The sequence below is a fragment of the Pomacea canaliculata genome, linkage group LG7, assembly GCF_003073045.1.
Source record: "Pomacea canaliculata isolate SZHN2017 linkage group LG7, ASM307304v1, whole genome shotgun sequence".
Taxonomy (NCBI): domain Eukaryota; kingdom Metazoa; phylum Mollusca; class Gastropoda; order Architaenioglossa; family Ampullariidae; genus Pomacea; species Pomacea canaliculata.
Window position 1 is genome coordinate 2305515 of NC_037596.1, and position 23637 is coordinate 2329151.

Consider the following 23637-nt stretch of genomic DNA (forward strand, 5'->3'; position numbering starts at 1 on the left):
CTCCAGTCAGTCATTCATTCGTCTCTTCACTAGGTACCTGTCATTGGGGGTAGGGGTAGGGGAGCGAAGCACATAAACACAGCACCGGAGACGGACCTAAAGTGCGAAGGTAAGCACCATATGTACTGCACTCTGTGAGCTATTATACAGCATTTCGATGACTTAGACGAAACCTTCTTCGATGTTGTATTTTCGCGTCGCATGCCACAGGTCCGAGAAAACGTATACAGCCAAAAAAAAAAAAAAAAAAAAAAAAAAAAAAACAGGGCGAAGGTCAGTATAGAGATAACTAAGGGACCAGAAGCTGACCTGGAACAACATAGCTAAAATTGCTCTTGACAGGCAAGAATGGAGGTCTCTAGTGCATGCCTTATCTACCATCTTGATAAGAAGATGGTCTCAATAGGAAGAGAGACAGAAAGAGAGAGAGAGAATCAGAACCGCAATTAAGATCTTTTAAAACCCACTCTCTTCAAAAGCCTACAAATTTTTTTTTTTAATGCAACAATTTATTCAACAAAAGAGTAAAATAAGCATAGCTACCAGAGAAAACATAAAAAGATGTTAAGCCGAATTTGAGAGTTACCGGCCCTACTTTATATGTCTTTCTCGTCTGCCTCTCGATCTGGTCATCTACTAGTTACTGCTGGCAAATCAGTCATGTGACATCTTTAACATCCCTAAGTGTGCACTATCATAACACTCCAAGATATCATTTATCGCTTCGAAAAGGCAGCGAGCGAAATAGGAAGAGAATATTATAAAAGAATCTTCCTAACACAGTAATGGTGAAATAAGTCTCCACTCTTAACTTACGGTCGTTGGTATTAATTAATATTTGTGAACATCAAAGTAGACAGCAGATTCAAGTATTTTCCAAAGATCAGCAATATAATAACCAGCATGCCTCTCTTCATTTTCACCCTTCATTGCTTTCTGCGCGGCTGTCAGCGCACCGATGTCTAGTGCGGCCAAGATGGCGAACATTCCTAACGAATAATCTGACAATCATGTGTCAGACACTCACATTTGACTTTAGTCAATCTATCGTAACAAACAAGCGAATAAAGCTAACAACAGTGATTTAAAAAAATCTCAACTGGTCGTAACAAACATTAAAAATAGATATAATAATAAATGCAGACTGTCATATACGGCATAAAATCCATGAGCAAGACCACAGAACACATCATCGAACTTTTTCTCCGCAAAGAAAAATCTGAACACATCTTGTGTGACTATTGTACAAAAATCTGAACACATTATATGTGACTATCGTACAAAACTGAACACTATGTATTGACTATTGTACAAAAGAGATCCCATCAATGAATAGCGGAATACATGACCAAACGCGTTAATAAATGCCGAGAGTAATGGTTCCAATCCCGGGTTTCCCAAGGGGGAAAAAAACCGCTAAGGGATAATAATTATTTCCGGGAGACAATCAAGTATGTAGGTTTAAAAATAACCCAGAAAAATAATATATATATAAACTGAGGACGTTAACAGTTGCTGAAGTTTTTGTTACCATACAGTAATCTTTGTCTTTCTTGTATCTAGTAGCAGAACAGATGAATTCCAGAAGCATCACTTCTTGCACTGATATGAAAACCGGCTTACAGTAGTGTTTTTAAGTACCAAAAAAGCAAAAATAAAAGCAAAACTGGGGCTCCAAGACATGGTGTGTCGATGGATATAATAATAAACCATAATGACTTTGACAAATGACTTATTTGTAATTTACCTTAGGGACTTATCCTAATGATTCCTCCCCAACAGAACAATATTTCTGAGGACGCCTTGTCAATACTGAACACGGAATTAGATATTTTTGAGCAAAAAGCGGATTTCTCTTGTGGGTTTACAAGCATGATAGTCGTGTTTTATGAACGAAAAGAGGGGAAGGTGGGAAGGGATAGAAGTTTGGAAAGGGAGAGGAAAAGTAATACATTGATTTGGTTTGTGACAGCCTGACAAAAGAGAGACTTGGATACTAATAACGTGATATACATAAAGACGGGGGTACAAAAAGTATAATATGAAGAAATATAAAGAAATATATAGTGGCAGTATATTTATACTGATCCAAATATGTCTGCTAACAGTCTGGTGTCGATAAAGGAATGGAGATGGATACTGGCAGAGGAAGATATCAACGATAGATAGAAAACAGACTGATATGACCAACAGAGATCACGTCCCAGCTGCAGATTAGTCGAAATTATTGAAGTGGACATTTCAATGAATTTACAATAGTTTTTTTTCTTACACAACAAGTAAGGCAGCGTCAATGTTCCTCCCACTGACAACAAACTATTCAGTCCAAACAAACTGTTACACATAAACATATTCAGTTCAAACAATGCGTTACAAAAACTAAACGAAACTGCGATTGGTAGAATTTTGCCGTGGACAAAGAGCATTTTTGTCTGAACGAACGGGGGAAAAAACCTAATTCTATCATGAAATTAATATTAATAATAAATAATAATAATAATAATAATAATAATAATAATAATAATAAAATAATAATAATAATAATAATAATAATAATAGAGGCGCCCATTGTCCATAACCTGGCTCATTGCCCTTAACAAAGACAAAAAAAGAAGAAAAATCGCGCGGCTCTGTCTTTGGAGTTAACGGATGACTGTCTTTGTTCCACTGGATGAAATCTTCTTTATAGACCAAGATGTCGACCAAGTACAGTAAAATCTACAGGTTGGAAAGATGTGTCTTTTATGACGAACACGGAAATATTTGTGAACTTGATTAGTATTGAAAGTGTTTATCTTAAACGACACTTGAAATTTTAAAGTAGTCTTTATATATTTGCAATAACTTCTAGTTACAAATAATAAGATAAAACTAGAAGAAACTTTGTTCTCTAATTGTATCAAAGCATAAGTATAGCTGCAAAATGTGTGTGATAAAAGTAAAACTGCCCGTAGGTAATATCAAAGATCGAGTTTTTGAATAGAAACTGAATGACTAAGCTTAGGTATACAAGTTCAAATTTTATAAAGAAACAAATAAACAAACGCACCGTTTCCCCTTCACAGAATCCTTCTCGCTTCCACAAAAAACAAACAAATAAAAAACAACAAGATCACTGAAAAACCGACGAGCCGACGAGCACAATTACTGTACGGTTTGTCAGAATTCGATGAAAACTGTGGAGTAGTGTTTCCCGCCATTTGCCACATGGAACATGCACCTGGGCAAGCAGATACGCGTGGTTTATAAGGCATGCTGAATACGAATAATGTATGCATGTATATCAATACCATGCTACAAAAGCAAAGGCACTCAATCCCATCTTCACACAATAATAGATGAACAACGAAGATGAGGATGATGGGTAGGGTGGGGTTTGCGAGGGCTTGGGGTGAGATGGTATCTCAAAGCTGTGTCGAATACTGAAAGCAGGTCTAAGCAGCAATTACAAAAGTAGAAAAAACTTTAAATATATAATGCGAAGTCAAATAGTTAAAGATGTAGTGGGTGCGATATTTTTTTTTAAATGCTGGGTTTAGCTCAGTACAAAATGTTACCCGAAATCTGAGTGAATAACATCGCTTTGTTCTCGAGATGAGGGACCACAAATAGCACTTTGCACAGAAAAATGGAAAATGTGACATGTCACAATTTGTCTAATTAACATATGGTCTCAGCTCTCGCCTTGTACTTTTTTTTCGACAGCGGGAATATGTCCATGTACACCTTTGAGTGTGTTTTGGACTTTGTTTACGCATGATGTTGGTTGGCGCGCATCTTGTGAATGAATTTTGAGAAATATTTTTTTCTTAACTCTGTACAGTGCGCCCTATTAGGCCTTTAAAACAATTTCCGTCATAGACTTTCACAATAACTATGTAACGTATAATTAAAAATATACTTTTCCAAATCTCATTTGCTTTGAAACCTCTTTTCAGCCACGAGTACAAAAGAGCCCATGTGTACTCAACAGCATTAAATGTTTTCTGAGGATGCATTGTTTCTGGTTAAGGATGACACTGGTGATGTGAAATGTAGCGATGTGAAACGGTAAAGGAGTCTTTGAACACATTTTACAACAACAAAAACAACAAAAAAACTGATACTGATGCCGCTTGCAGCATCAAGTAGAAGAAGGAACGACTGGAGAGCTGAATTCAAAGCTCTGTAAAATGAGAAACTTTCTCTGTCAATGCTTTGGCAACACACGCACCAGACGCTTCCATCGAGAGACAGTCTGCCTCCTAACTCCCAGAAACCCTTGCTCGATTCGAACGAGGTCACGCGGGGTCACTCCAGCGGAAGAGGATGTGGCGTCTTCAACGTGGTGCACGGGTAAAACGTGTGAACTTGACCCTGACCTAACACCGGCAACTGTGTTTGTACAGGTGACGGCGTCTGCGCCTGCGCCAGCACCTGTCCTTGGAGGTCGCCGCGCGGAACGTTGTAAGTGGTCTCCCCTGCTACTTCCGGCGGAAGAGAGGGTGTAAGGTCATGGCGGGATGTGTTCAGGAGGGACAAGTCGCCATCTTCGCTGGAGTCTTGAGCGATGGCGTCGTATGGGGTCATGTAGTGAGACCTCACGGTTCCTGGGATGCGACCATTGGAAGCTGTAAATGAAACTCGGTTGGTTGTAAACTGAAAATAAACTGTAAATGAACGGGAGCAGACGACTTGTACGACTTAAATTTTCCTTCTTTTCCTTCTAACCCTGCGTCTATCTACCCTAACCCGATGATCCTTACAAGTTAATAAATATAAATTAGTCAAGAGGCATGAAAAAAATTCTACTTTTGAAAAACAAATCAAGAACCATTTCAAACTTATAACTACATTCCTTCTTTAAAACAATCTGATTGAATGACACAAGTAATGGTTTAAAAAAATCAAGTATATATATATAAATAATTCTATTTACTTTTCAGAAATAAAGATTTGGAAAAAATTGTCTGCATACACCTTATAGAAATATTTTAGAAATTAAGAAACACATTCCATGATCAAAATCAGAAGCATAGACAGAGAGAAGCCGTGGGCGGGGAAGAAATGTCAAAGGTTTCGCAGGCTTATATATGTTGCAGTAAGGATCATAGTAAATATTGAGAGCAAGTTTTCGCAATCACTGTTGCCTGTGTCATTCCGGTTTAAGTGCATGCACGGCAGATAAAGTGCGGTTAGTGTAGCCATGCCTCTTCGATATCAGCTGGATCATGAAAATAATGATATGATCATTGCAAAGTCTGAAGTCGATCAGTTTGTGCAAATGCAGAAATGTCAGAGACAATGAAGAGAACTATGTGGCCGCCTCCGACTGTCATTAAAAGTGGACCATGCAAAACCAAGAAATGGAAAGTAAATTTTGACAGTTTTTTTTTTTAAGTGGAAAAGGTGAAAATAGAACAAGGATAGTCTTTCTTTTAAGGATGATATCGCCACAGGAAGTAAGTCTCATCAAAAGATAACCAATACCAAGTTTTTTAAGTTGACCCTGACTTTTCGATTTACATCAAGAAAAAAAATGGATTGCATGTTTGCTCGTCACAGTCTTCCAAGAAACTTCTTTATGAAACAAGTAGTAAGCTTAAGCTTTTTCAAAAGTTTTTTTGAATTTAAAAAAAAAAATTGTTGCAAAGGCACAAACTTGGGATTTTATATCATTAGCATTCGGATGTAAATATATATACTTTTAAAATCTCACAATGCTCTCATAGTATTTCCATGCAACATAGCAATATAGCAGCCATGCACTTCGAGAGGGTAGATAATATAAAGATTTGGGGTATTTCAGATTTTTTTGTTTTCAGTCTGTGGCGTAAATTGTTAAAACAATGCCGCCAGGGACCAACGTGTGATCGTGTTTGTTTGTTTTTTCCCCAATCCGCTTACACAAATGCAAGCTTCAGACAAATGCAGGGGAGGGGTGGAGTGTAGTAGGGTGGTATGATACCCTATGGGGAGTTTCCTACATCATCAGGGTGGCCTGATGAACTCGTGTGCTGCTCATTTCGGATGCTGCCTCTGTGTTTAAGTACGGTGTTTACAACAACAAGAATCTGTGAGAAGTAACCCGGCGTTTATTCGCGTTTAACCGACGTACATTCGGCGTTTACACTCCAGCGACCTTTCTTCTCATACATCCGTGGGCACCGCGTTTGTGTGCGCGCGCGAGCGACCGGATGACGTAATGGGGTGGGATGGAGGGTTGTCACGTGACGTGTTGTGAATTGTAGTTACCATAGTTTCGGCTTCTGCTCCGGGTTAGTTTGGGGAGGGGAGGTGGGGGCGGTCTAGGTAGGCTGTAGTGACTCCTAGGCATGCAATGGAGGGAAGGGTGACTACCCTTGCTGGTCATCTTCTCCTCCCAGGAGTTATCCAGCGGCGTGTTGCCTGCCAGGCTGTAGTGCCCCATGTTGGGAGGAGGGTAGTGGTGCAGCTCATGGGCTGCACACCGACCTGCAAACAAAAAAGTCATTTTTATTTAAAAACTGTCCTAGCACACTGATAGTAGCATTCAACAGGTTCCATAACTGCGCAGTCCTTGCTGATTAGTAATAGTAGTTGCGTCCCTTAATATCACATCGCTTTGATTAATTTTATTGTTTATTGTCATTCAGGAGTAAATGAGGCCTGGATAAGCGGGCAGATAATTAGGAACATTAACTAGTTAGATATTATACAGGATTTAGGTTATATGTTGTCTGGATAAATGGTTTTCGAACATCTCAATATCGATGAGATAGTGAAAGAATAAAGTATCTTGGATCTTGGTACTTGTTAAAATAATGAGAAAGGCAAGACTAAGGAGATAAACAAGTAAATGAAAAAAGAGCATAATGTATCTAAAGCAGACAAAAAAGAACATTGTAAGTTCTCTAATAAAATTAAAAACTACAATGGAGGGGAAATTAGTTAAGGTGGAGATGAGAGTAGTACATAACTCATGGTTACGTCTGTGCTTTTTCAAAACCCGCTTCACAAGGGTCACCAAGGAATTGAATTTTTTTCCCGAGTTTCGACAAATAAAAGACAATGAAGTACATAGAGATAATCGGGATGGGGTTGGGGGTGGTACTATTATTATTTGTTATGGTAAACACTTGTATTCTTGGTATTTTCTGAAGTCTTAGCGGTAAGTATGATCCGACCTCTGAACTTTTGCAGGAGAAGAGCCATGGTGATAACCACGAGGACCGTGATGAGGACGATAAGAACGATGAGGACAGTCATTGGAACTCCGGTCTCCAGAACTGCAAGAGAGGAAAAGGCGAGTTACTCTTTAGGCTGCGTTTCGAAACATTTCATGACACATGACACACAGTTCTTGTAATGCTAAGCACACGCACGAACGCACCATAAAAGAGGTTATAGAATGGGTGAGGTCTTGGTATTAAATTCTTACTCTATGAAATACCTCATGACTAAAGCAAACGCCAGTTCTGTTTATTTTTGAAATACTAGAAAGTTATCCAAGGAGAGTTCCTTACTGCCATAATGTTAATAAACATTTCAATTATGTAATTTTTCGTAACTGAAACATGATTTTACCAATGCAACAACAAGCTGAGCATGTGTTCCAAAACTAATCTTTCATCTTGTCACTCACACAGTTAATTATTTTGTGTGCATGTGTGTGCGTGAGTGTGTGCGTGAGTGTGTGTGTGTGTGCGTGTGTGTGTAGAGGGTGGAGAGATACATGGATCTCCACATGCGCATTACTCGGTGCAGTTCAGACAATACCGGAGACATTTTCAACATGAAGAAAATACAACAACCCACGCTCCACAAAATAACCGAAACTTTTTTTTTGCCCCTGCTAATGCGCCGCACGTCTTGTTACCGCAACGGTTCTAATAAGGAGAAGACCGTTAAGACATCACGCACTCGTCTCCTTTGTTCTTTCTGCCTCGTCTCTTTTCTTTGTGCACCTTCAAAGGCCCCTTGTTTTCCAGTAAACCTCCGGGCCCCAGAGAGTGAATTACTTTATCCGCGCTCGAAGCTGTCAAGAGGGAGCCTTCCACCATTCCGCGGCTTCCGTCTGAACGTCTTTGAGCGCTGGAACCAGAGGACTGCCGCCACGTGTAATGAGCTTAATCTCGTAGATTCTCCTCCAAGACGCCGAGACTTTGCGAGCAAGAGAGAGATAATTGAGCGCCTACTCACAGAATCTGCAGCGACATTAAAAACTTCTGCGAAGAAAACGACCGACTAGGGAATGTTCCTAAAGTATTCAAACTCTTAATTTCTCTTTTTTTTTTCTTCCCCCTCTTCTTATTATTTTTCTCCTCGTGTGTATGTGTGTGTGTGTGTGCATGGATCGGCTTACCTGTTGGCGGTTGAAGGACGTTTCCTGTTCGTATTTGTGTTTCGGTGTCATGTGCTGTAACAAAGAAACATCATTCGGTGTAATTAAAGCTAAAAACATTTACTTCAAAGGCTCGTTCAAGCCACGAGTGATCTGTACATGAAGTTAATTACAAAAAGGACCAAATGAAATTAGCTGACTTAAATTATACAAAGTAGTGCTCTAGCATTCTTAAGCCTTTTAACATGAGACATTAAAAGCAACATCTATTTCAGGCATAAACTTCTCTCTCAGTGTGTATGTGTGCGTGCACGAGCGTTGTTAACCTCATCGTCAAAGAGAGTATTACAATCTTACTAACAAAAATAATAATTATAATACACCTCGAGTTACAGACACCAATCTCTGTGCCATTCGCACAGCACACATCTGATAATGTTAAACATCATCAACAACTGGTGAGCAGAGGGCAAAGGTGATGCACGATGTCAAAGTCATGTCCACAGACCGTCGGTTGAGTCGTGAGTCACCAAAAGGGAAATACATTTCTCAAATAATCTGTTCACAACAGCCATGCTTTAAAGAGAGGAACACTCATTTCCTTTAACACACATACACTGAAGCAGCGAATAATTATTGTAATACAAATATTTACCTCTATTTCCCCTCCTTCACCGCTCCCCATCAGTCCGGAAGCTACAGAAACAAATAACTTGTTAATTGAACTTTTTTCTGTTTTGTTAGCTCTTTAACTTTTTTAAATATGATTCTATTCAAGCAGTTACAAGATAGACTACTAGTTACAAAAACATCCCCACATTAAACTGTACAGACTTCATGAAGAAAATACGTTGAATAATTTCGCTCGCCCTCTCTCTCTCTCTCACACACAATGAACTTTGTTCCCTCCAAAAATAAACCGCAAGCTACAATGTTTGAAAGTTAAATAAAACATAAAAATCTCTACCTCGCCCACACCCCCGCATTCTTTTGATATACACTCTAATTATAACTACACGCGAGACATACACAGACACACGCATGCATGTGTACATCCATTTACCTGGTGTTGTCGCCTTTGTTGATGTTGTAGGCGCTGTTGGGAGAAAAAAAAAGTACAATCTTGATAATGGAGATATCAGGGATCAGTATATTTTATAAAAAGTTATGGTATGAAATGTTATTAATTATTACATTAAGTGAATCTTGGTAGTGAGGAGAATTTTTTGTATAAATCCCTCTGATTAGTATGATGTCATCAACGAGACCACGAGTCTCAACCCGACCTTTAACCCTAGCAACAACCTCCTTTGCGTTCTCATGTCTAAACTGATGCTAGTAGTAAAGCCATTTTCCCCCTTGTACATACACTTTATTTATTTATTGAGAATTGTAGTTCTCAAATGTTTATATTTCGCGAAAAAGTTGGAAACTCAAAACTGAACTCGGAGTGGCCTTATTAAAAGTCAGAGCATCTTCCGACCTATTGAGTCCATGCGCTGAGTGGCTGCAGCCGAGTTGGTCTTGAGGACGATGTCGACGATGTGGGCCTGGTCCCTCATGACGGAGATGTTGCAGCCGAAGTAGGCGGTGTGGGAGTCGTCGTGGTCCAGATGCAGCAGCTGCAGCCAAGCGTGGGAGCCGTCGCCGCTGGCCAGTCTACCCGATACGAACCGGTTCCAGCCGACGCTGCCGTTGCCGAACTTGGGGTGGCCGTCGTTGGCCGCCACCCACGCCAGGATGTGAGAGGTCGTGAAGTTGTAGATCTTGACGGCGATCACGTTGGTGTCACGTGGTAGGTCCTGCGTCGTGCACGTCAGCAGGAAGTGACGCGTGTTGCCGTTCACAAATTCAGCCGTGAACCCTGAAAAAATATTTTAAAAATCCAGCCAAATGTTAAATAACCTGGCTTAGTTAATTAATTGAATCTTGCAGATTAATAAATAAATAATCAGGTAATCATCAGAAATAAATACTCAACGGGAAATAAAATACGTCACTCCTTGACCCGCCCCCTTTAAACGTGACAGTTCCCGTGATCCCCTCCTTCAACTGTGACAGTACGTGTGCATACAATACTTCCTTACTTACATGTGACAGTCCCTGTAAGGGATACCTTAACAGGTGTGAATCCCTGTAACACCCTACCTAACCTATCACAGACAATTGAGGTCTTACCTCCAGTGATCCTCGTAAAGAACAACGCGACACCTGGTTTTTTTTCCAAAACGGATTTCTTGTTGGTTTTAAATAACAATTAAAAAAATTATTGCCGTATTTCTATGTCAAACATGTCACTGTAATGCTACCGTCGACATTTGGCAAAAATAAGAGAGCCACAGTATTGATTTCAATGAGAAAGAAAAAGAGAGAAGAAGAGAAGAAAAAAAAGCGAAAGAAAGAAAGAAAAAAGTAAGAAAGGCAGCCGGGAATAAAGGCAGATTATGTGATAAGTAAAACAGTGCAGCTAAACAGCTGCTGTATTTTTCGAGGACATTTATTTCCACTGCATGAAAAATAAACATTTTGGTACATCGGCTAAAAATAAAATTAATAAAATATAATAATATATATAAAATATAAACTCAGCTGCCTTTGATTACAATCAACTGTGTTTCTTGCAAGCGTTGATAGCGCCAGACCGGACATTGTGAATCTTTCTTTTTCAAAAAATAAATGATGTGTAAGCATCTTCCTGGTGGAAAATCCCTCGGAGGTGGTTATAATCACACGTGCGATGAACCTAAACTTACTCGCGCGTGATGTAAAGATGGCGTTTGTTCTTATGGTATCCGTTCACAGGCGTCTCTCTGTGTGTGTGTGTGTTGTGTGTGTGTGAGTGTGTGGAAGGTAGCATAGAAGCTGTCTAACCGACCGTCAACTTCTGGAATAATCTTCTTTTTTTTTTTTTTTGCCTTAAAATGTTTTATTCATCACGCTCAAAATGTCATTTTGTTTATACAAACATAAAAGTTTCGCATCGTCTTACATCATCAAAACATTTTTTTTATTTGAACTCGGTTACCCTTGATTTCAATCGACTGTGTTTGTTACAAGCGTTGATAACGCCAGACCGGCCACTGCGAATCTTTTTTTTTTAAAAAAAAGATGATGAATAAGCATCTTGCTGAAGGAAGGTGGCTCTAACCACACGTGCCATGTACCCAAACGTACCCCCGCGTTTCCTCAGTCAGCATGCTAGAAAGATGGCATTCTGATTTTGTGCTTATGGCAGCAGCACACAGACGCCTGCAAAACACACAGAGTCCTCTGTTTAGCCGCTTATGACCTCTCACAGGGAGAGAGAGAGATGAGAGGAGGGTAGAGAGTGAGACAGACGGGGTAGGAGAGAAATGAGTGCCCCATTTTTTTCATCACGTAGGTGTAGGGGGGGAGTCAGTCAGAGGAAACAGTCTACAAGCTGTTCAGTCCCTCCTGAAGTTCTGTACACTTCAGCAAAATTGTGCTTTCTCCAAAAAAAGTTTTCACTCACTTTTGTCTTTTATTTGTGTGTCTGTCTATCCTTCCCAACTGTCTATACCTCTTTCCCTTTCTCTGACTTTCACACACTATTTAATATATTAGAATACTGAATAACCACACGAAATAGTCAGCTTGAAGTTCTCATTACAGTGCAGGCAGCCGGAAGTAATTCATTACCGCTGTTCTGGAGCCAAATGCAGATATAATTGGTCACGTGACAGGCGGCCGGCGCGTGACACTCTTTGCCCCGGAGGCACGCGGCGAGAGGTGAGCCGTTGTGACACAGATCGTCACGATTATCTACGACGAAAGGCGGGGGCATTCACCCAGGAGATGACTGCTGGCTAAACCTCTGGACATATTAATATTCTTTACCTTTTCCTGACCTCCGGTTGTCGTCTATTTCAGGCAATCTTTATCTGACTCTGTCAACGAGAACAGACGAAAAAGTGACATTTATGGCTGTAACGGTTTATCCTCGGCTGTCAACAGCACACAAAAGGACGAGTGTAAAAGGAAAAAAAAAAAAACCCAACCCAAACACTTATTTTAAAATATATACTGCTGAAATATTAAACAATCGTTCTCATACAACAATATTCATTTCTACAGCGTGAGTCAGCCAGACCTTCTTTTGAATATTTTTAAAGCGCCATCGTCAGAGTTTCTTCTTCTTCTTCTTCTTATTCTTCTTCTTATTCTTATTATTATTATTACTAGCGACTTCTTGTGCATCAAGGCCTAGACTGCTAAACATGGCAGGCATTGGGGCCAAGCAATTGGCAAAACAGACTTGAGAAAGATCGAATCCCTGTGTCAAGGATGTTCTGGCAGAGGAATCACCAGGCGACTATCGCGAGCAACAGATATACCAGCTCGGGTGTCCGATGGTCCCGGGTGTCCAAAACAAACACTTGAAACTAATGACTCTGGATAACGATCTGACAGACACGTGTACAAGGTGTTCGGCGCACCTGTGAGAGCTAAAAAAGGGCACGACACCCTACCTGCCAGGCTGCGAAACTCGAACTACAGGCTCCAGTCCCCCCTACTTCTCAATCCCACCGGAAGTAAGCGACATGGACGACACAACAATACCATGGCTATATCTAGATGTAGGACATTGATAATGCTGATAAAGGCAAGGTCGAGCGATGAGAAGACTTGTTGCCAGGGGGGCGCCACTGATTCCCATCGCAGAGAGGAAGGGTAGAGGCTGAACTGTGTTGGGGTGGGTAGGTGGGGGACGGAGAATGAGACCGCTGCAGGCGCCGGTGTACTTCACGACCTTCGCTGTTGTTTGGAGATCGCGCCTGTGATGATTGGACTTGTAGTTGGGACCAACGATGCTACTTTGTGTCCTGTGGCAACATCCAATCAGACTCTAGAAAGCGGAATCTTGGGTAATGTTTATGGCGCGTGCCTTAAAAAAAAAAAAATAAACAGTCTGACTCTGGGTGCATGTACGAGCTACACGATTTCAGCTTTATTGACAAAGACAAGGAACGAATGAAATCAAAGAAACTTCTAAGTGGGCCAAAACACAGCTGCCATCTCTTGCCAAAGAAGCAATGCTTGATACTGAGCAGAACTAAAGCAAAACTATAAAAGCCAAGCGTGACAAATTGCTTAATGCTTGAAAGAGTTCGACACGGTCTGCCTGTGTCTGGCTCTTCCAGCTTTGCAGTGACAACACACCTCGTCGACAATTTTCTTCCCGATTAACGGGATCTTAACTCGAGCCCGTGGTGAGGGTCGGGAGAATAAATCCGTTTTCCGGCATTAAAACGTCTTTGAGACGTAATTGCGACGTTATAGTCTAACTTCAACCAACCCACTGTCGTAATTGTCTAACAGATTTATTGTAAAGACACACACCACCCGCCGAGAACTGACGTAAGTGCCGGAAATTCCATTTGAATCAAGAGGCTCTCATCAAGTCTGAACGAGGCTTGAAAAGTCTTGTTTTTATCTTTCTAGATATTACCAGGTATTCTCATCCAATTTTTTTGTTATTGTTGTTGTTGTTGTGTTCTAAAGCAGGTACGTGAGAGGTAGAGAATGTAGTATGGAAGGTGTCATAGGATGATGAAACAGTTTGATACCATTTCCAAGCATTTGCAAAAGTTGGTAAACATGTTCGACAATAACAACATAGTTGGTACTAGTATGAACTTGGTTAGAACGACACGAGGACAATTTTATGCTCCGTGTAATACACCTTGCATAGAAAAGAAGAAGAAAAAAAAAAAAAAAAGAAAAAAAAATCGAGTGCGAAAGAACTGGGCTAGGATGGCAACGATCTCAGCATCGCAGGAATGCCGCCCGACCAGAGAGACTAAAAAAACTGACCGATTGAGACCGACAAGCAATAATATCCGTGCACCTGAGTGCTCACCCTTTGAAAATCACGCCCCCAACACCCTCAGCTCTCCCACCCCGAGCTTGCAGTTCTGAGCACAGGTGTCTCGTCGCCACGGGTACCTTCCACCGCTACCCTTTTGTTGGGGCGCGGTCGGGCATGCCTCCTTACACCCGGCTCGAGGGCTGTCAACGGGTTTGAGTGCGACCAGATGTAACGGGAGAGCGAGAATGCAACCAGACCAACAATTAACTGAAGAGGGTACCCGACAAGCGCGCGCCCGTGTGTGTGTGTGTTCATGCGAGCGTGTTTGTGAGCGTTTTCTTGTGTGTGTGTGTGTGTGTGCGCGAGCTTGTTCAGTGTGGACGCAAAAATATTTCTGAACGTGAAAGCATGTAAACTTCTTGAAATGTACTAATGACCATTAAAGTTTTACTAACGACAATTAGCAGGAACAGTGGATTGGACTGTTACTAACAGTTGAGAGGGCAGCACCTTGGCAAAACAATGAACAAAGAGAATCATAGTCACATGGCCGCACGCTGACCATCTGTTCGCACGCGCCTGATGATGGCGAAGATAACGGACTACAATCAAGAGATTGTGATTGCAAAAGGTTACAACACTTTGGGTTAGAGAGGTCGCAGTCATCGGGCATTGAACTTCAGACATTTTTTTTCTTGCCTCAGTCTCACAAAGAAAGTTAAGTTGGTGGGTTTTTTTTTCTTTCTCTCTCTCTCTGTGGTTAAAGCTTTATTTACTTTAGAACAGAAGAGATTCCACTATAAGCTTGCGTGGTCACCCCAAGGGATCCATCTTTCACTTCAGCGAGGAATTTAAGTTAACACGTACGGCAGTTGTTAATAATAATAATAGTAATAATAATAATGGCCTTTGCATAGCGCGTTTCTCCAGCAACAGCAGGACTGAAAGCTGCTTACAACAATAAGAGTTCACTTGTACCGCGAGCTTCGCTATCAAAAAGAAAAAAAAGCTCAGTTCTCTAAACAGGAAGAGCAAATAACTGTCCAATAAAGAAACAAAATATGAAGATGAAGCGGACATGTAACACAACAACACCCAAATGTGGCGACAGCCAATGTATCTTAGTAAGAATTCAGGAAGAGGATTAAAGCCAGATGGAGATCAGCGTGAAGAGGACGATGAAGAAAAAAAAAGTCATCTTCAACTAAACGTCAATGAAGGATGTCAGACTACGGATCTACATATTGTTTGTTGTTCAATCGTTTCATCAGTGCATTCAGGTGAAGAAAGTGATTCATTAAATCGTGTAAACAAGTGTTTACAAAGCACTATCTGGATGCACGACAGTTAAGAAACCAATGGTACAAGTCACAGATTGCGAAGGAGGTGGCATATGGAGACGATAGTCAACAAAATCTTCTATCTCACCTGTCGACTCCATTAGGAAAAAAGGCAAAACAACAACAACAAACAACAAAACAAAACAAACAAACAAAAAACAACAAACAAACAAACAAACAAACAAACAAAAGCCTACAGACCGTCCACCCCAAGGGATCCATCTTTCACTTCAGCGAGGAATTTAAGTTAACACGTACGCAGTTGTTGTTGTTAATAATAATAATAATAATAATAATATCAACAACAACAACAACAACAATAATAACAATAACAACAACAACAATAATGGCATTTGGCCTTTCTCCAGCAACAACAGACTGAAAGCTTCTTACAACAATAAGAGTTCACTTGTATCGCGAGCCTCGCTGTCAAAAAGGAAAAAAAAGCTCAGTTCTCTAAACAGGAAGAGCAAATAACTGTCCAGTAAAGAAACAAAATACGAAGATGAAGCGGACATGTAACACAACAACACCCAATGTGGCGACAGCCAATGTATTTTAGTAAGAAGGAAGAGGATTAAAGCCAGATGGAGATCAGCGTGAAGAAGACGATGAAGAAAAAAAGTCATCTTCAACTAAACCTCAATGAAGGATGTCCGACTACGGATCTGTAGTCAAACTACAACTGTTTGTTGTTCAATCGTTTCACCCTTTATTAAAAAAGGAATGGTTGTTTTATTTATTTTATTATTATTATTATTATCATCATCATCATCCCACTCTGCTTTTGATTGAGCTGCTAAGAAATCTCTCTGTTTTTCTCTCTCTCTCTCTGTCTGTCTCTCTCTCACACACACACACAGAGAATTAGACTAAGAATATGTTTTAGAGGGAACACGCTTTGATTGGAGCACGTGAAACGGACGGAAGTGGTTAATAAAGCATCTGATGAAGTTGCAAAACATTATCCAGAGCTGGGGAAGGCTTTCATACCACAGTCACCCCCGTAGCGATCAGTTTCACCCGAACTTCCCTTTCAGAAAACAGGTGTTGAAAAGATGGGATGGAGGTAGGGATCCAGAATACCCGGAGATACTTCTCGCACTTCCCTTTAGTTTCTCTGCACGTTTACCAGCTCCACTGTTTGTTGACAGATGTTCGCCTCCATCTGCTCAAAAGTAAGGAGTGTTTATCATTCCGTCGAACGGGTCCGACAACAGATGGACCTACAAGAACAGGTAAACATCTGGAGTTGAAAATACACTGGACAAAATGTATACTCGTCCTTTTTACCCAGGTAGAAGGCTGCTGTCCATTGAGTACTGAGTAAACTAATTAAGAGACTTATTAAATGATTAAAGATTTTTCTGTTTTGAGTACCAAACCAATTACATTGGCTGACAAACAATTACTTACAAAACCGAGACCTCGCCCTCATCACCAAACACCTGAATATTTTCTTGTTCTTTCTTTCTCAACGCTCTGCTACCTGAGAATGCAGTAAACAGGAAACGTTTAGAAGAGTAAACGAGTTGTCATCCACTTCCTGTTCCTTTTGACCCTGGTCATTAGCTTTTCTCCTCCACTCTTTTATTCTTTCAATAACTAAGGCTTTCTTAGACCTGCGCGGCGCCGTAGGTCAGCAAATAGCTCTCTGGTGCTGGAGGGAAGAAAGGAGCCTGAATCAACAGTGTCACAGGGCGGTTAGAGCTGACATGTTTTCTTTACTTTATCTGTATGTGTCACGGACAGTGATACCTGTCAGGTCACCAATGGCTCATCCTGTTTTTTTTTTTGTAATGAAAACAAAGGAATTTAGTAAGTAGCAACATGTCAGTCATGGTTGCCCAGAGCATGACTTCAGGAGTCAAACAAAGTTTTAAAAAATTTAAATCTTCGTGTCCGAGTCATGGAAGTAAGACACTCTCAGAGACGGATTTTTCTGAAATGACCTTAGTATCTCATGGACAATTATAGTTTGGCAGGTGTCAAGCCACTGTGAACGGTCAATATGTTTCTTTCACTTCCACCCCTTCATCTATTATCAGCAGACAAAAGCAGTCCTCACCTACCCACCCCGTCGTGTGGTTACTTTCAAGCTCAACGGCTACTTGACCGGGTAGAGGGAACCTCACACCCACACCTCTACTCCTCACTCCTCACCCACTACCCCATCGCTACTCCCACCTCACCCCATGCGGGGAGAGCGACCGGAAATACGCAGCCAAACAATCGACTTTCGCAGGCGCGGCCATAACTCAAACCGGAAGTAATTGTGTCGACATGCGCAAGCCAATGGCAACTTAGCGCGAAATTAACACGCGGCGGTCGCGAGTAGGTACACACACACTTACCTGTCGGTTCCCAGGAGCATCATCCCCCGCAGCTTCACCTGGCTAGCCTCCCAGTTCCGTGAAACTCGTCCCCGCCATGGCGCCGTCTTGAACTTGTGCCGAAAATCCTCCCCATCCCCGCCCCGAAAAAAAAGGAGAAAAACCCTCCGCGTTTCCTTTCGCAAGAAAAAGCAACACAGTTTTAAGAGAAGGGTTATCTTATTTTTGTTTCTGTTAAAAATTTAAAGTTTCTTGACGAAGATGTTTTAGCGAAATGTTTCAGCAGGTGGTTGGGAAAATTTTAAAAAAAATGGCGTCACGTGATCATCACATCGCGTTAATCATTACAGACAAGGGGATCTCTATACAAGACATTACACAGCACGGGATTATTACGCAATAATCGAGCATTACACACCATGGAATATTACAGGACCACGTGAAAATACTACACGCTACGGGATCGTTAAGCAATAATCGATCATTACACAACATAATATTGTTACACGACCACGTGAACATTACACATTACGGTATAATTACACAAGAGGGGATCACGGGATCACGTAATCATTCTCCACCCGCGGTTCATTTTTTTCAATACTACAAGGCTGGGTGCTTTGCTGTGACATAAATTAGTTGCTGGCTCGTAAAACACCGATTTTCCACCCGTAACCCTTTCCAGTAAAAATAGAATTTGAAAAAACCAACTCCAGACCTTCTCTCTATCCTTCTCTCACTTCCCAATAACGGAAATGCAAGGTATGCAATATGCGGTAGACCGTTATGCGCCCTGTACTTTACAAAAGAAAGATTTGTGATGCTTCAAAACGTGTTTTCCACTGGCAACCACTCCCTCTGGGAGTAAAGGGGAGAGGATAAAGGATGGCGGATGAAAGAGGGAGGTGGTTGGAGGGAGGAGATCGTTGTAGTGAATTAGATGTGGTTGGGCAAGGTGTTCATTAACTCAGCCCCTGACATCCGGGACAGAGTGGGAACAGGCAAGGTAACATTTTTCCACCCTCCCTTTCTTTCACGGAAACCACGAGGATTCCAATCGCGCATTCCATACTTGTTGTGTCATCAAGAGTACACGACCTAGGTGAAGGACAGGGGTTAAAGGTCAGAGCAAACATCACACCATCTTTGTTGTGAACGGCGTCGTCAGCTGAAATATTGCAGTGAGAGAGAGTTAGTGCTTTTCTTCAATGTTTCTCATCCATAATCGGTTTACGAGTCCCGATCAACTCTTTGGTTGCCAGAAAATGACTCGTCAGCGCACCTAACCCATCTTGCATCATCAGACGACAGTCGATGAAGGGTTTCAAGAAATGCAATGAATACAATGACAACATTTAAACTGTTTACATCATCAGCTTGCATTGCATTTCCAAAGCGAGTTAGTTAATGACAGGTTTCTGATTTGAGGTAGATAAAAATCTCTGAACATTTACAACAAATATTTATGAAGAGCTTTGCCCTACCATCGAAGGGAGGATCAAGTCGCTGTCCACCCACATAACGAACTAAAGTTTTTCTTGCCTTAAAAAGAACAAGCTCATTAAAACAACTAAATATTTCTAAAAATATGTAGTAATGTTTGTAGATACAAATCTACTCCTATTTTTCCGCCAGAGATCGAATCCCGCCATGGATTGTAATACCACGTGGTGTGTCTCCTGATGGAGGTTGGAACCAGTTCCATCTGCAGGCCAGAAGCTGAGCATGCAACAGATGGTTTCTCTCAGACTCAGCGTTGCTAGGGGGTCACATTGCGGGGTCTTCTAGTCAGAACCATTCCATGTCCCCGTCCCTTTCATATTATCCTCCTCCGTGCACGTGCATGTGTGTGGGTGTGCTCACAGTAATGTGTTCGCGGTGCTTTTATGTTTGTGTGTGTGTGTAGGTGCGCACAATCATGTGTCGGTGAGCACAGTCAAATTGAGTGTGTGTGTGTTTGAGTTTTGCCTTCATTTTACTATGCTATAACGATCTCACCTGTACACAGGATGCTCGTTAATTTATACAACACCTGTTTGAAATATTATCGGAGCTCTTGTATTAGGCCTTCAGTGGCATCAGTTATTAAAATTTTTCCAACAAACAACAATAATCATCACAATAATAAAGCCTTCTCACTATTCAAATCACATTTTTATATATTTTCTTATAACAATTGTCAGTGAATTTTGCAAGCGACGTAGACCTTCATTTTATCTTTGGGTTGGGGATGACCTTTGACCCCGCCGGTCGTCTATATTTGAAACTTATGGCAAACTCTTGCAAAAGGATAAACATTAACAAAAACCAGTTTCCCCAAAACTGTGAAAACAATGAGGAAGACTATCCGCCAGTGCAAATGATCAGCCCACTCCCCCAACCACCAACCTCCTCCATGCACCCTCGTGCACTGCAGCGTGCAGTCACGTGCACTGACCTGAGCACCGATTGATCCTCGGGGAAATCCGCTCAGGCCACCCGGATGAGCCTTGCCACTTGCGGGCGTCGTGAAACTTCGTGTGTGTGTATCTGTATGTAAACACGAGTAAACGCACGTACACATACAGACACAAATGGAGCTCGCGTACAGCGACCTTTGACTTTTGTACTTTTTTGTGTGAATATATTTTGTGTGAGAGAGAGAGATGGGATGGGGGGGGCCCCCCATCCCATCTCTCTCTCTCTCACACAAAATAAACGAGTGTTTGTGTGTGTGTGTGGGTGAGCTTCCGATCATCGCTGGAAACCAAACCCATGAGGATATCCGCAACGAAGCTGTAGATAAGGCCATGATGCGGAGAAAACTTGAGAGACGGTAGCGGAAGTCGGAAACTCGGTGACGTCACAGCCACTATTTTTTTAAACCTCCGATTTATCCTGGCTTTACAAATATTTGTTTATTTATAATAGTTTTTTGTTTTGCACGACATCAACGGAAAACCATGGCAACTATTTCATCTGAATACGTTAACCGTGAAGTATGACACCGAGGTCATTAGTTTCCATCAACAGTCGAGTAATAAACAAAGTTTCCTCACAATATTCACAAGGGTCGTTTCTCGCAACGCAGGCAAAAATATTTTTTCTCGCTTCAGTAAGATCAAAGATGTCGTTTATAGAAGAAGAAAAGTTACATCAAAGACAATGATCAACAATCTTCAGCTACGTCTACTTCTACACCTGTGTTGACGAGGTAACTGAAACCGCATCATACGACACAGAACGGTCATTAAATAAATTGAATAAATCACAAAATTCTCCCCACAAGATGTGTATATTATACAACTTATTATAGTAAATAAACCTGCAACTGAGAAAACAGAGAAAAGGATATGTATAAACATCAACATGACGCAATGGTGTCTAAAACCATTTCATGTATTACACAAAACAAAAGCATTACATACACGTACATTACACATTCGTAAACAAAAAAGACTCACTTGAGTGGACGCAGACGACCAAGGCCAGGCAAACCGCTGCACAGCAAGGCTGCTGCAGAAGGGGACCTGCTGCACATCTTGGGGCTGCGACTGGCTGCAGCAGATGTCCTCCGGGTGCAGCAGCCGACGCCCCTCGGTGTCCAGCCCTGGACCATCAGCTCCTCGCCTCGTCTCCTTTCGTTTGACGACGACGACGCGTGGTGGTGACCAGCTTTTATACGGCGACAATCCGACGGGTGGAGCTGCAGATGGGTGAGAGCTGGGGGTGGGGAGGGTTGAAATGATGAGGGTTTGCTGCCTGACCAACTCCTGTACTGGCCACAATGGTCTGGTGGATGGATGGTCGTGGGGTGGGTGGATGGCGGGGTAGGAACGGCGCTGCGTCGCACGGCAGACCTCGCGAGCGTTACCTGAGGAGAAGGAGGGCGGCGCAGGACAGGTGTTGGAGAGCCAGGTAAACACGGAGTCCGATCAGGCCGTCGACACGAGTACAAACGAGGGACCCTCCGCCGGGGATGGCTGGGACTCCTGAAATGCAAGAAGTGATAATAAATCCAGGTAAAGAAGAGTGGCCACAAGGAAGCAAATGACTTGGAGGGTATATTACAAAAGGACGCACCTGGGTTCGCACCTGGCGTGTGTAGATATTTATATGTTTATGTTTGCTGTCCAAGCATGTACAGAAAAATTCCTTTTTGTGTGTTTTTATGTTTGCAAGAACGCATACACTTTTAAGTACTGTAATATGTGCGGGTGTTTGGCCTTTTTATTCCATGTATGTGTGTAGTGTGTGTGTAGGAAAAAGGGAGGAGGGGAAGAAGTAAAAGAGAGGGAGGAGGGGAACGGGGGATATGGCCATGTGTATTTGTGCACGCGTGGTGAGCACAAGTGTCTGTGCCTGTGTGTGTGTATGCGTGTTTATCAACACATGCTCGTGTGGACCTGGGAATGCGTGCGTCTGTGTATTCCTTCCCCTCCACCGCCGTGGGCGCCAGAGCAAGGCGCCGAGACCATTCACACGGTCTGACAGCACAGTGCACCTGGTGAAGCCTGACAGACGGCAGAGCAGCCAGGTGGCTCATCGTACTAGCCGCAGCAGGGGAGGCAACTGTACTCGCCCATCAGCTAACGGAGGAGTTATCGCATTATCGCGCTCGTCTTGACAATGCGCCGTTATTAAGCCAGCAACGGCTTTCACTCGTACAGACGTTTTATAGGACGATCCCAAAGACGAAAGTAAATTGCCTTTCTCTCCATCTGGCGACAGAGAGGCAGAATATTGCTTTATCGGATGTTTTCACAACGGAAAATCCCTCCTTCGGGAGGGGAATGGGGGAGGAACACCCTCCACTTGAGGACAAGCTTTCGTTATATTACAACGAGAGGGGATTGTAGTGCGCTGTTCTCGTCAAAGTTCAGCTGTATCTGGGTTTTGAGCAGTCTTTGTCTCTCGTTTTTCTCGTTAAAACTTGCTGTTTATCAGCTTTGATAAAGAGTAAATTTAATTTAATTATTTTTAATTGTTAATTCCTCTTAGAGTCGAAATCCTATTCAATAACTTTCAGCTCAAATCCGTTTTTCTTTTGTTGATTTTTTTCTCTCTCTCAGCAATAAAGGAAAATTTCTATCTGTTACGACCAGACATAGACAATAAAGATGTATTGTATATACCAACCCACCAATACCCACAAAAACATAAGCAAACGATTACACGAACGCACTCCGGCACGTGCACAAACATTAAGTAATGCATGGAAGAATAAATGTGTCATTCGAGGAGTAGTTACAACAGTTTTTTTTTCTCATAGCTAATTTAAAATTGTTTTCTGACCACGATCACTGAGATACATTATTCTACAACAGTCAGAAATGAAACAAACCTTATATACCAAGATTATAACCTCCCAACATTTTTATATGTTTGCTCGACAAAGTAAGTAAAATCGCAGTCAGCTCAGTGTTATACACACAAACACACATTATATGAGCTATATGTCTGTAAATATGTAAAGCAGGATATATTCAGGACTAATTTTGCCAACCAAACAATATCTTCTGTGGGAATTAAAGGACAGCAACAGTCAAGGGGAGAATTAGTTGAAAGCAATTTTTTCATGTTTCTGTAATTTCTGCTTCAAATTCTAGTCTCAACTCAAAATAGAAGCCACACAATAAACACTCACGAAACTAAAACATATTTTCTAAAACATTCTTTTAAAAATGCAGGAAAATTGTTTTGTCATTTTGCTGAGCATGCAGCCAGCGCTCATAAACAAATGCCCTTTCCCCACCCCAATTTTCTCCCCAACCTTTTTTTCCCTCCTACCTTCTGTCTGTTTCCTGTTCCAAACTGTACACAAACATCAAAAATCTGTGACCATACCTTCTT

General features: G+C 41.7%; 1 protein-coding gene across 1 annotated transcript; it reads right to left on the reverse strand.

Moving 5' to 3' along the window:
• Positions 1-487: 487 nt before the first annotated feature.
• Positions 488-22330, reverse strand: LOC112568423. The gene is made up of 9 exons (XM_025245723.1): positions 22191-22330; positions 21249-21394; positions 9786-10166; positions 9366-9398; positions 8958-8998; positions 8324-8377; positions 7146-7247; positions 6235-6453; positions 488-4610 (listed from the first exon to the last, which is right to left on the reverse strand). The coding sequence occupies exons 1-7, from the start codon at positions 22328-22330 to the stop codon at positions 7224-7226; spliced, it is 819 nt and encodes a 272-aa protein (XP_025101508.1). The 3' UTR covers positions 488-4610; positions 6235-6453; positions 7146-7223.
• Positions 22331-23637: the final 1307 nt, after the last annotated feature.

Bases quoted from the DNA above. Each gene is read 5' to 3' on its own strand.
- LOC112568423 (XM_025245723.1), bottom strand. From the start codon at position 22,330: ATGAGCCACCTGGCTGCTCTGCCGTCTGTCAGGCTTCACCAGGTGCAC. The intron at 10,167-21,248 runs GTGAGTCTTTTT...ATATTTTTTCAG, and splicing joins GGTCGTCTGCGTCCACTCAA to GGTTCACGGCTGAATTTGTG. The intron at 9,399-9,785 runs GTCGGAAGATGC...TTCTCCCAACAG, and splicing joins TCAGCGCATGGACTCAATAG to CGCCTACAACATCAACAAAG.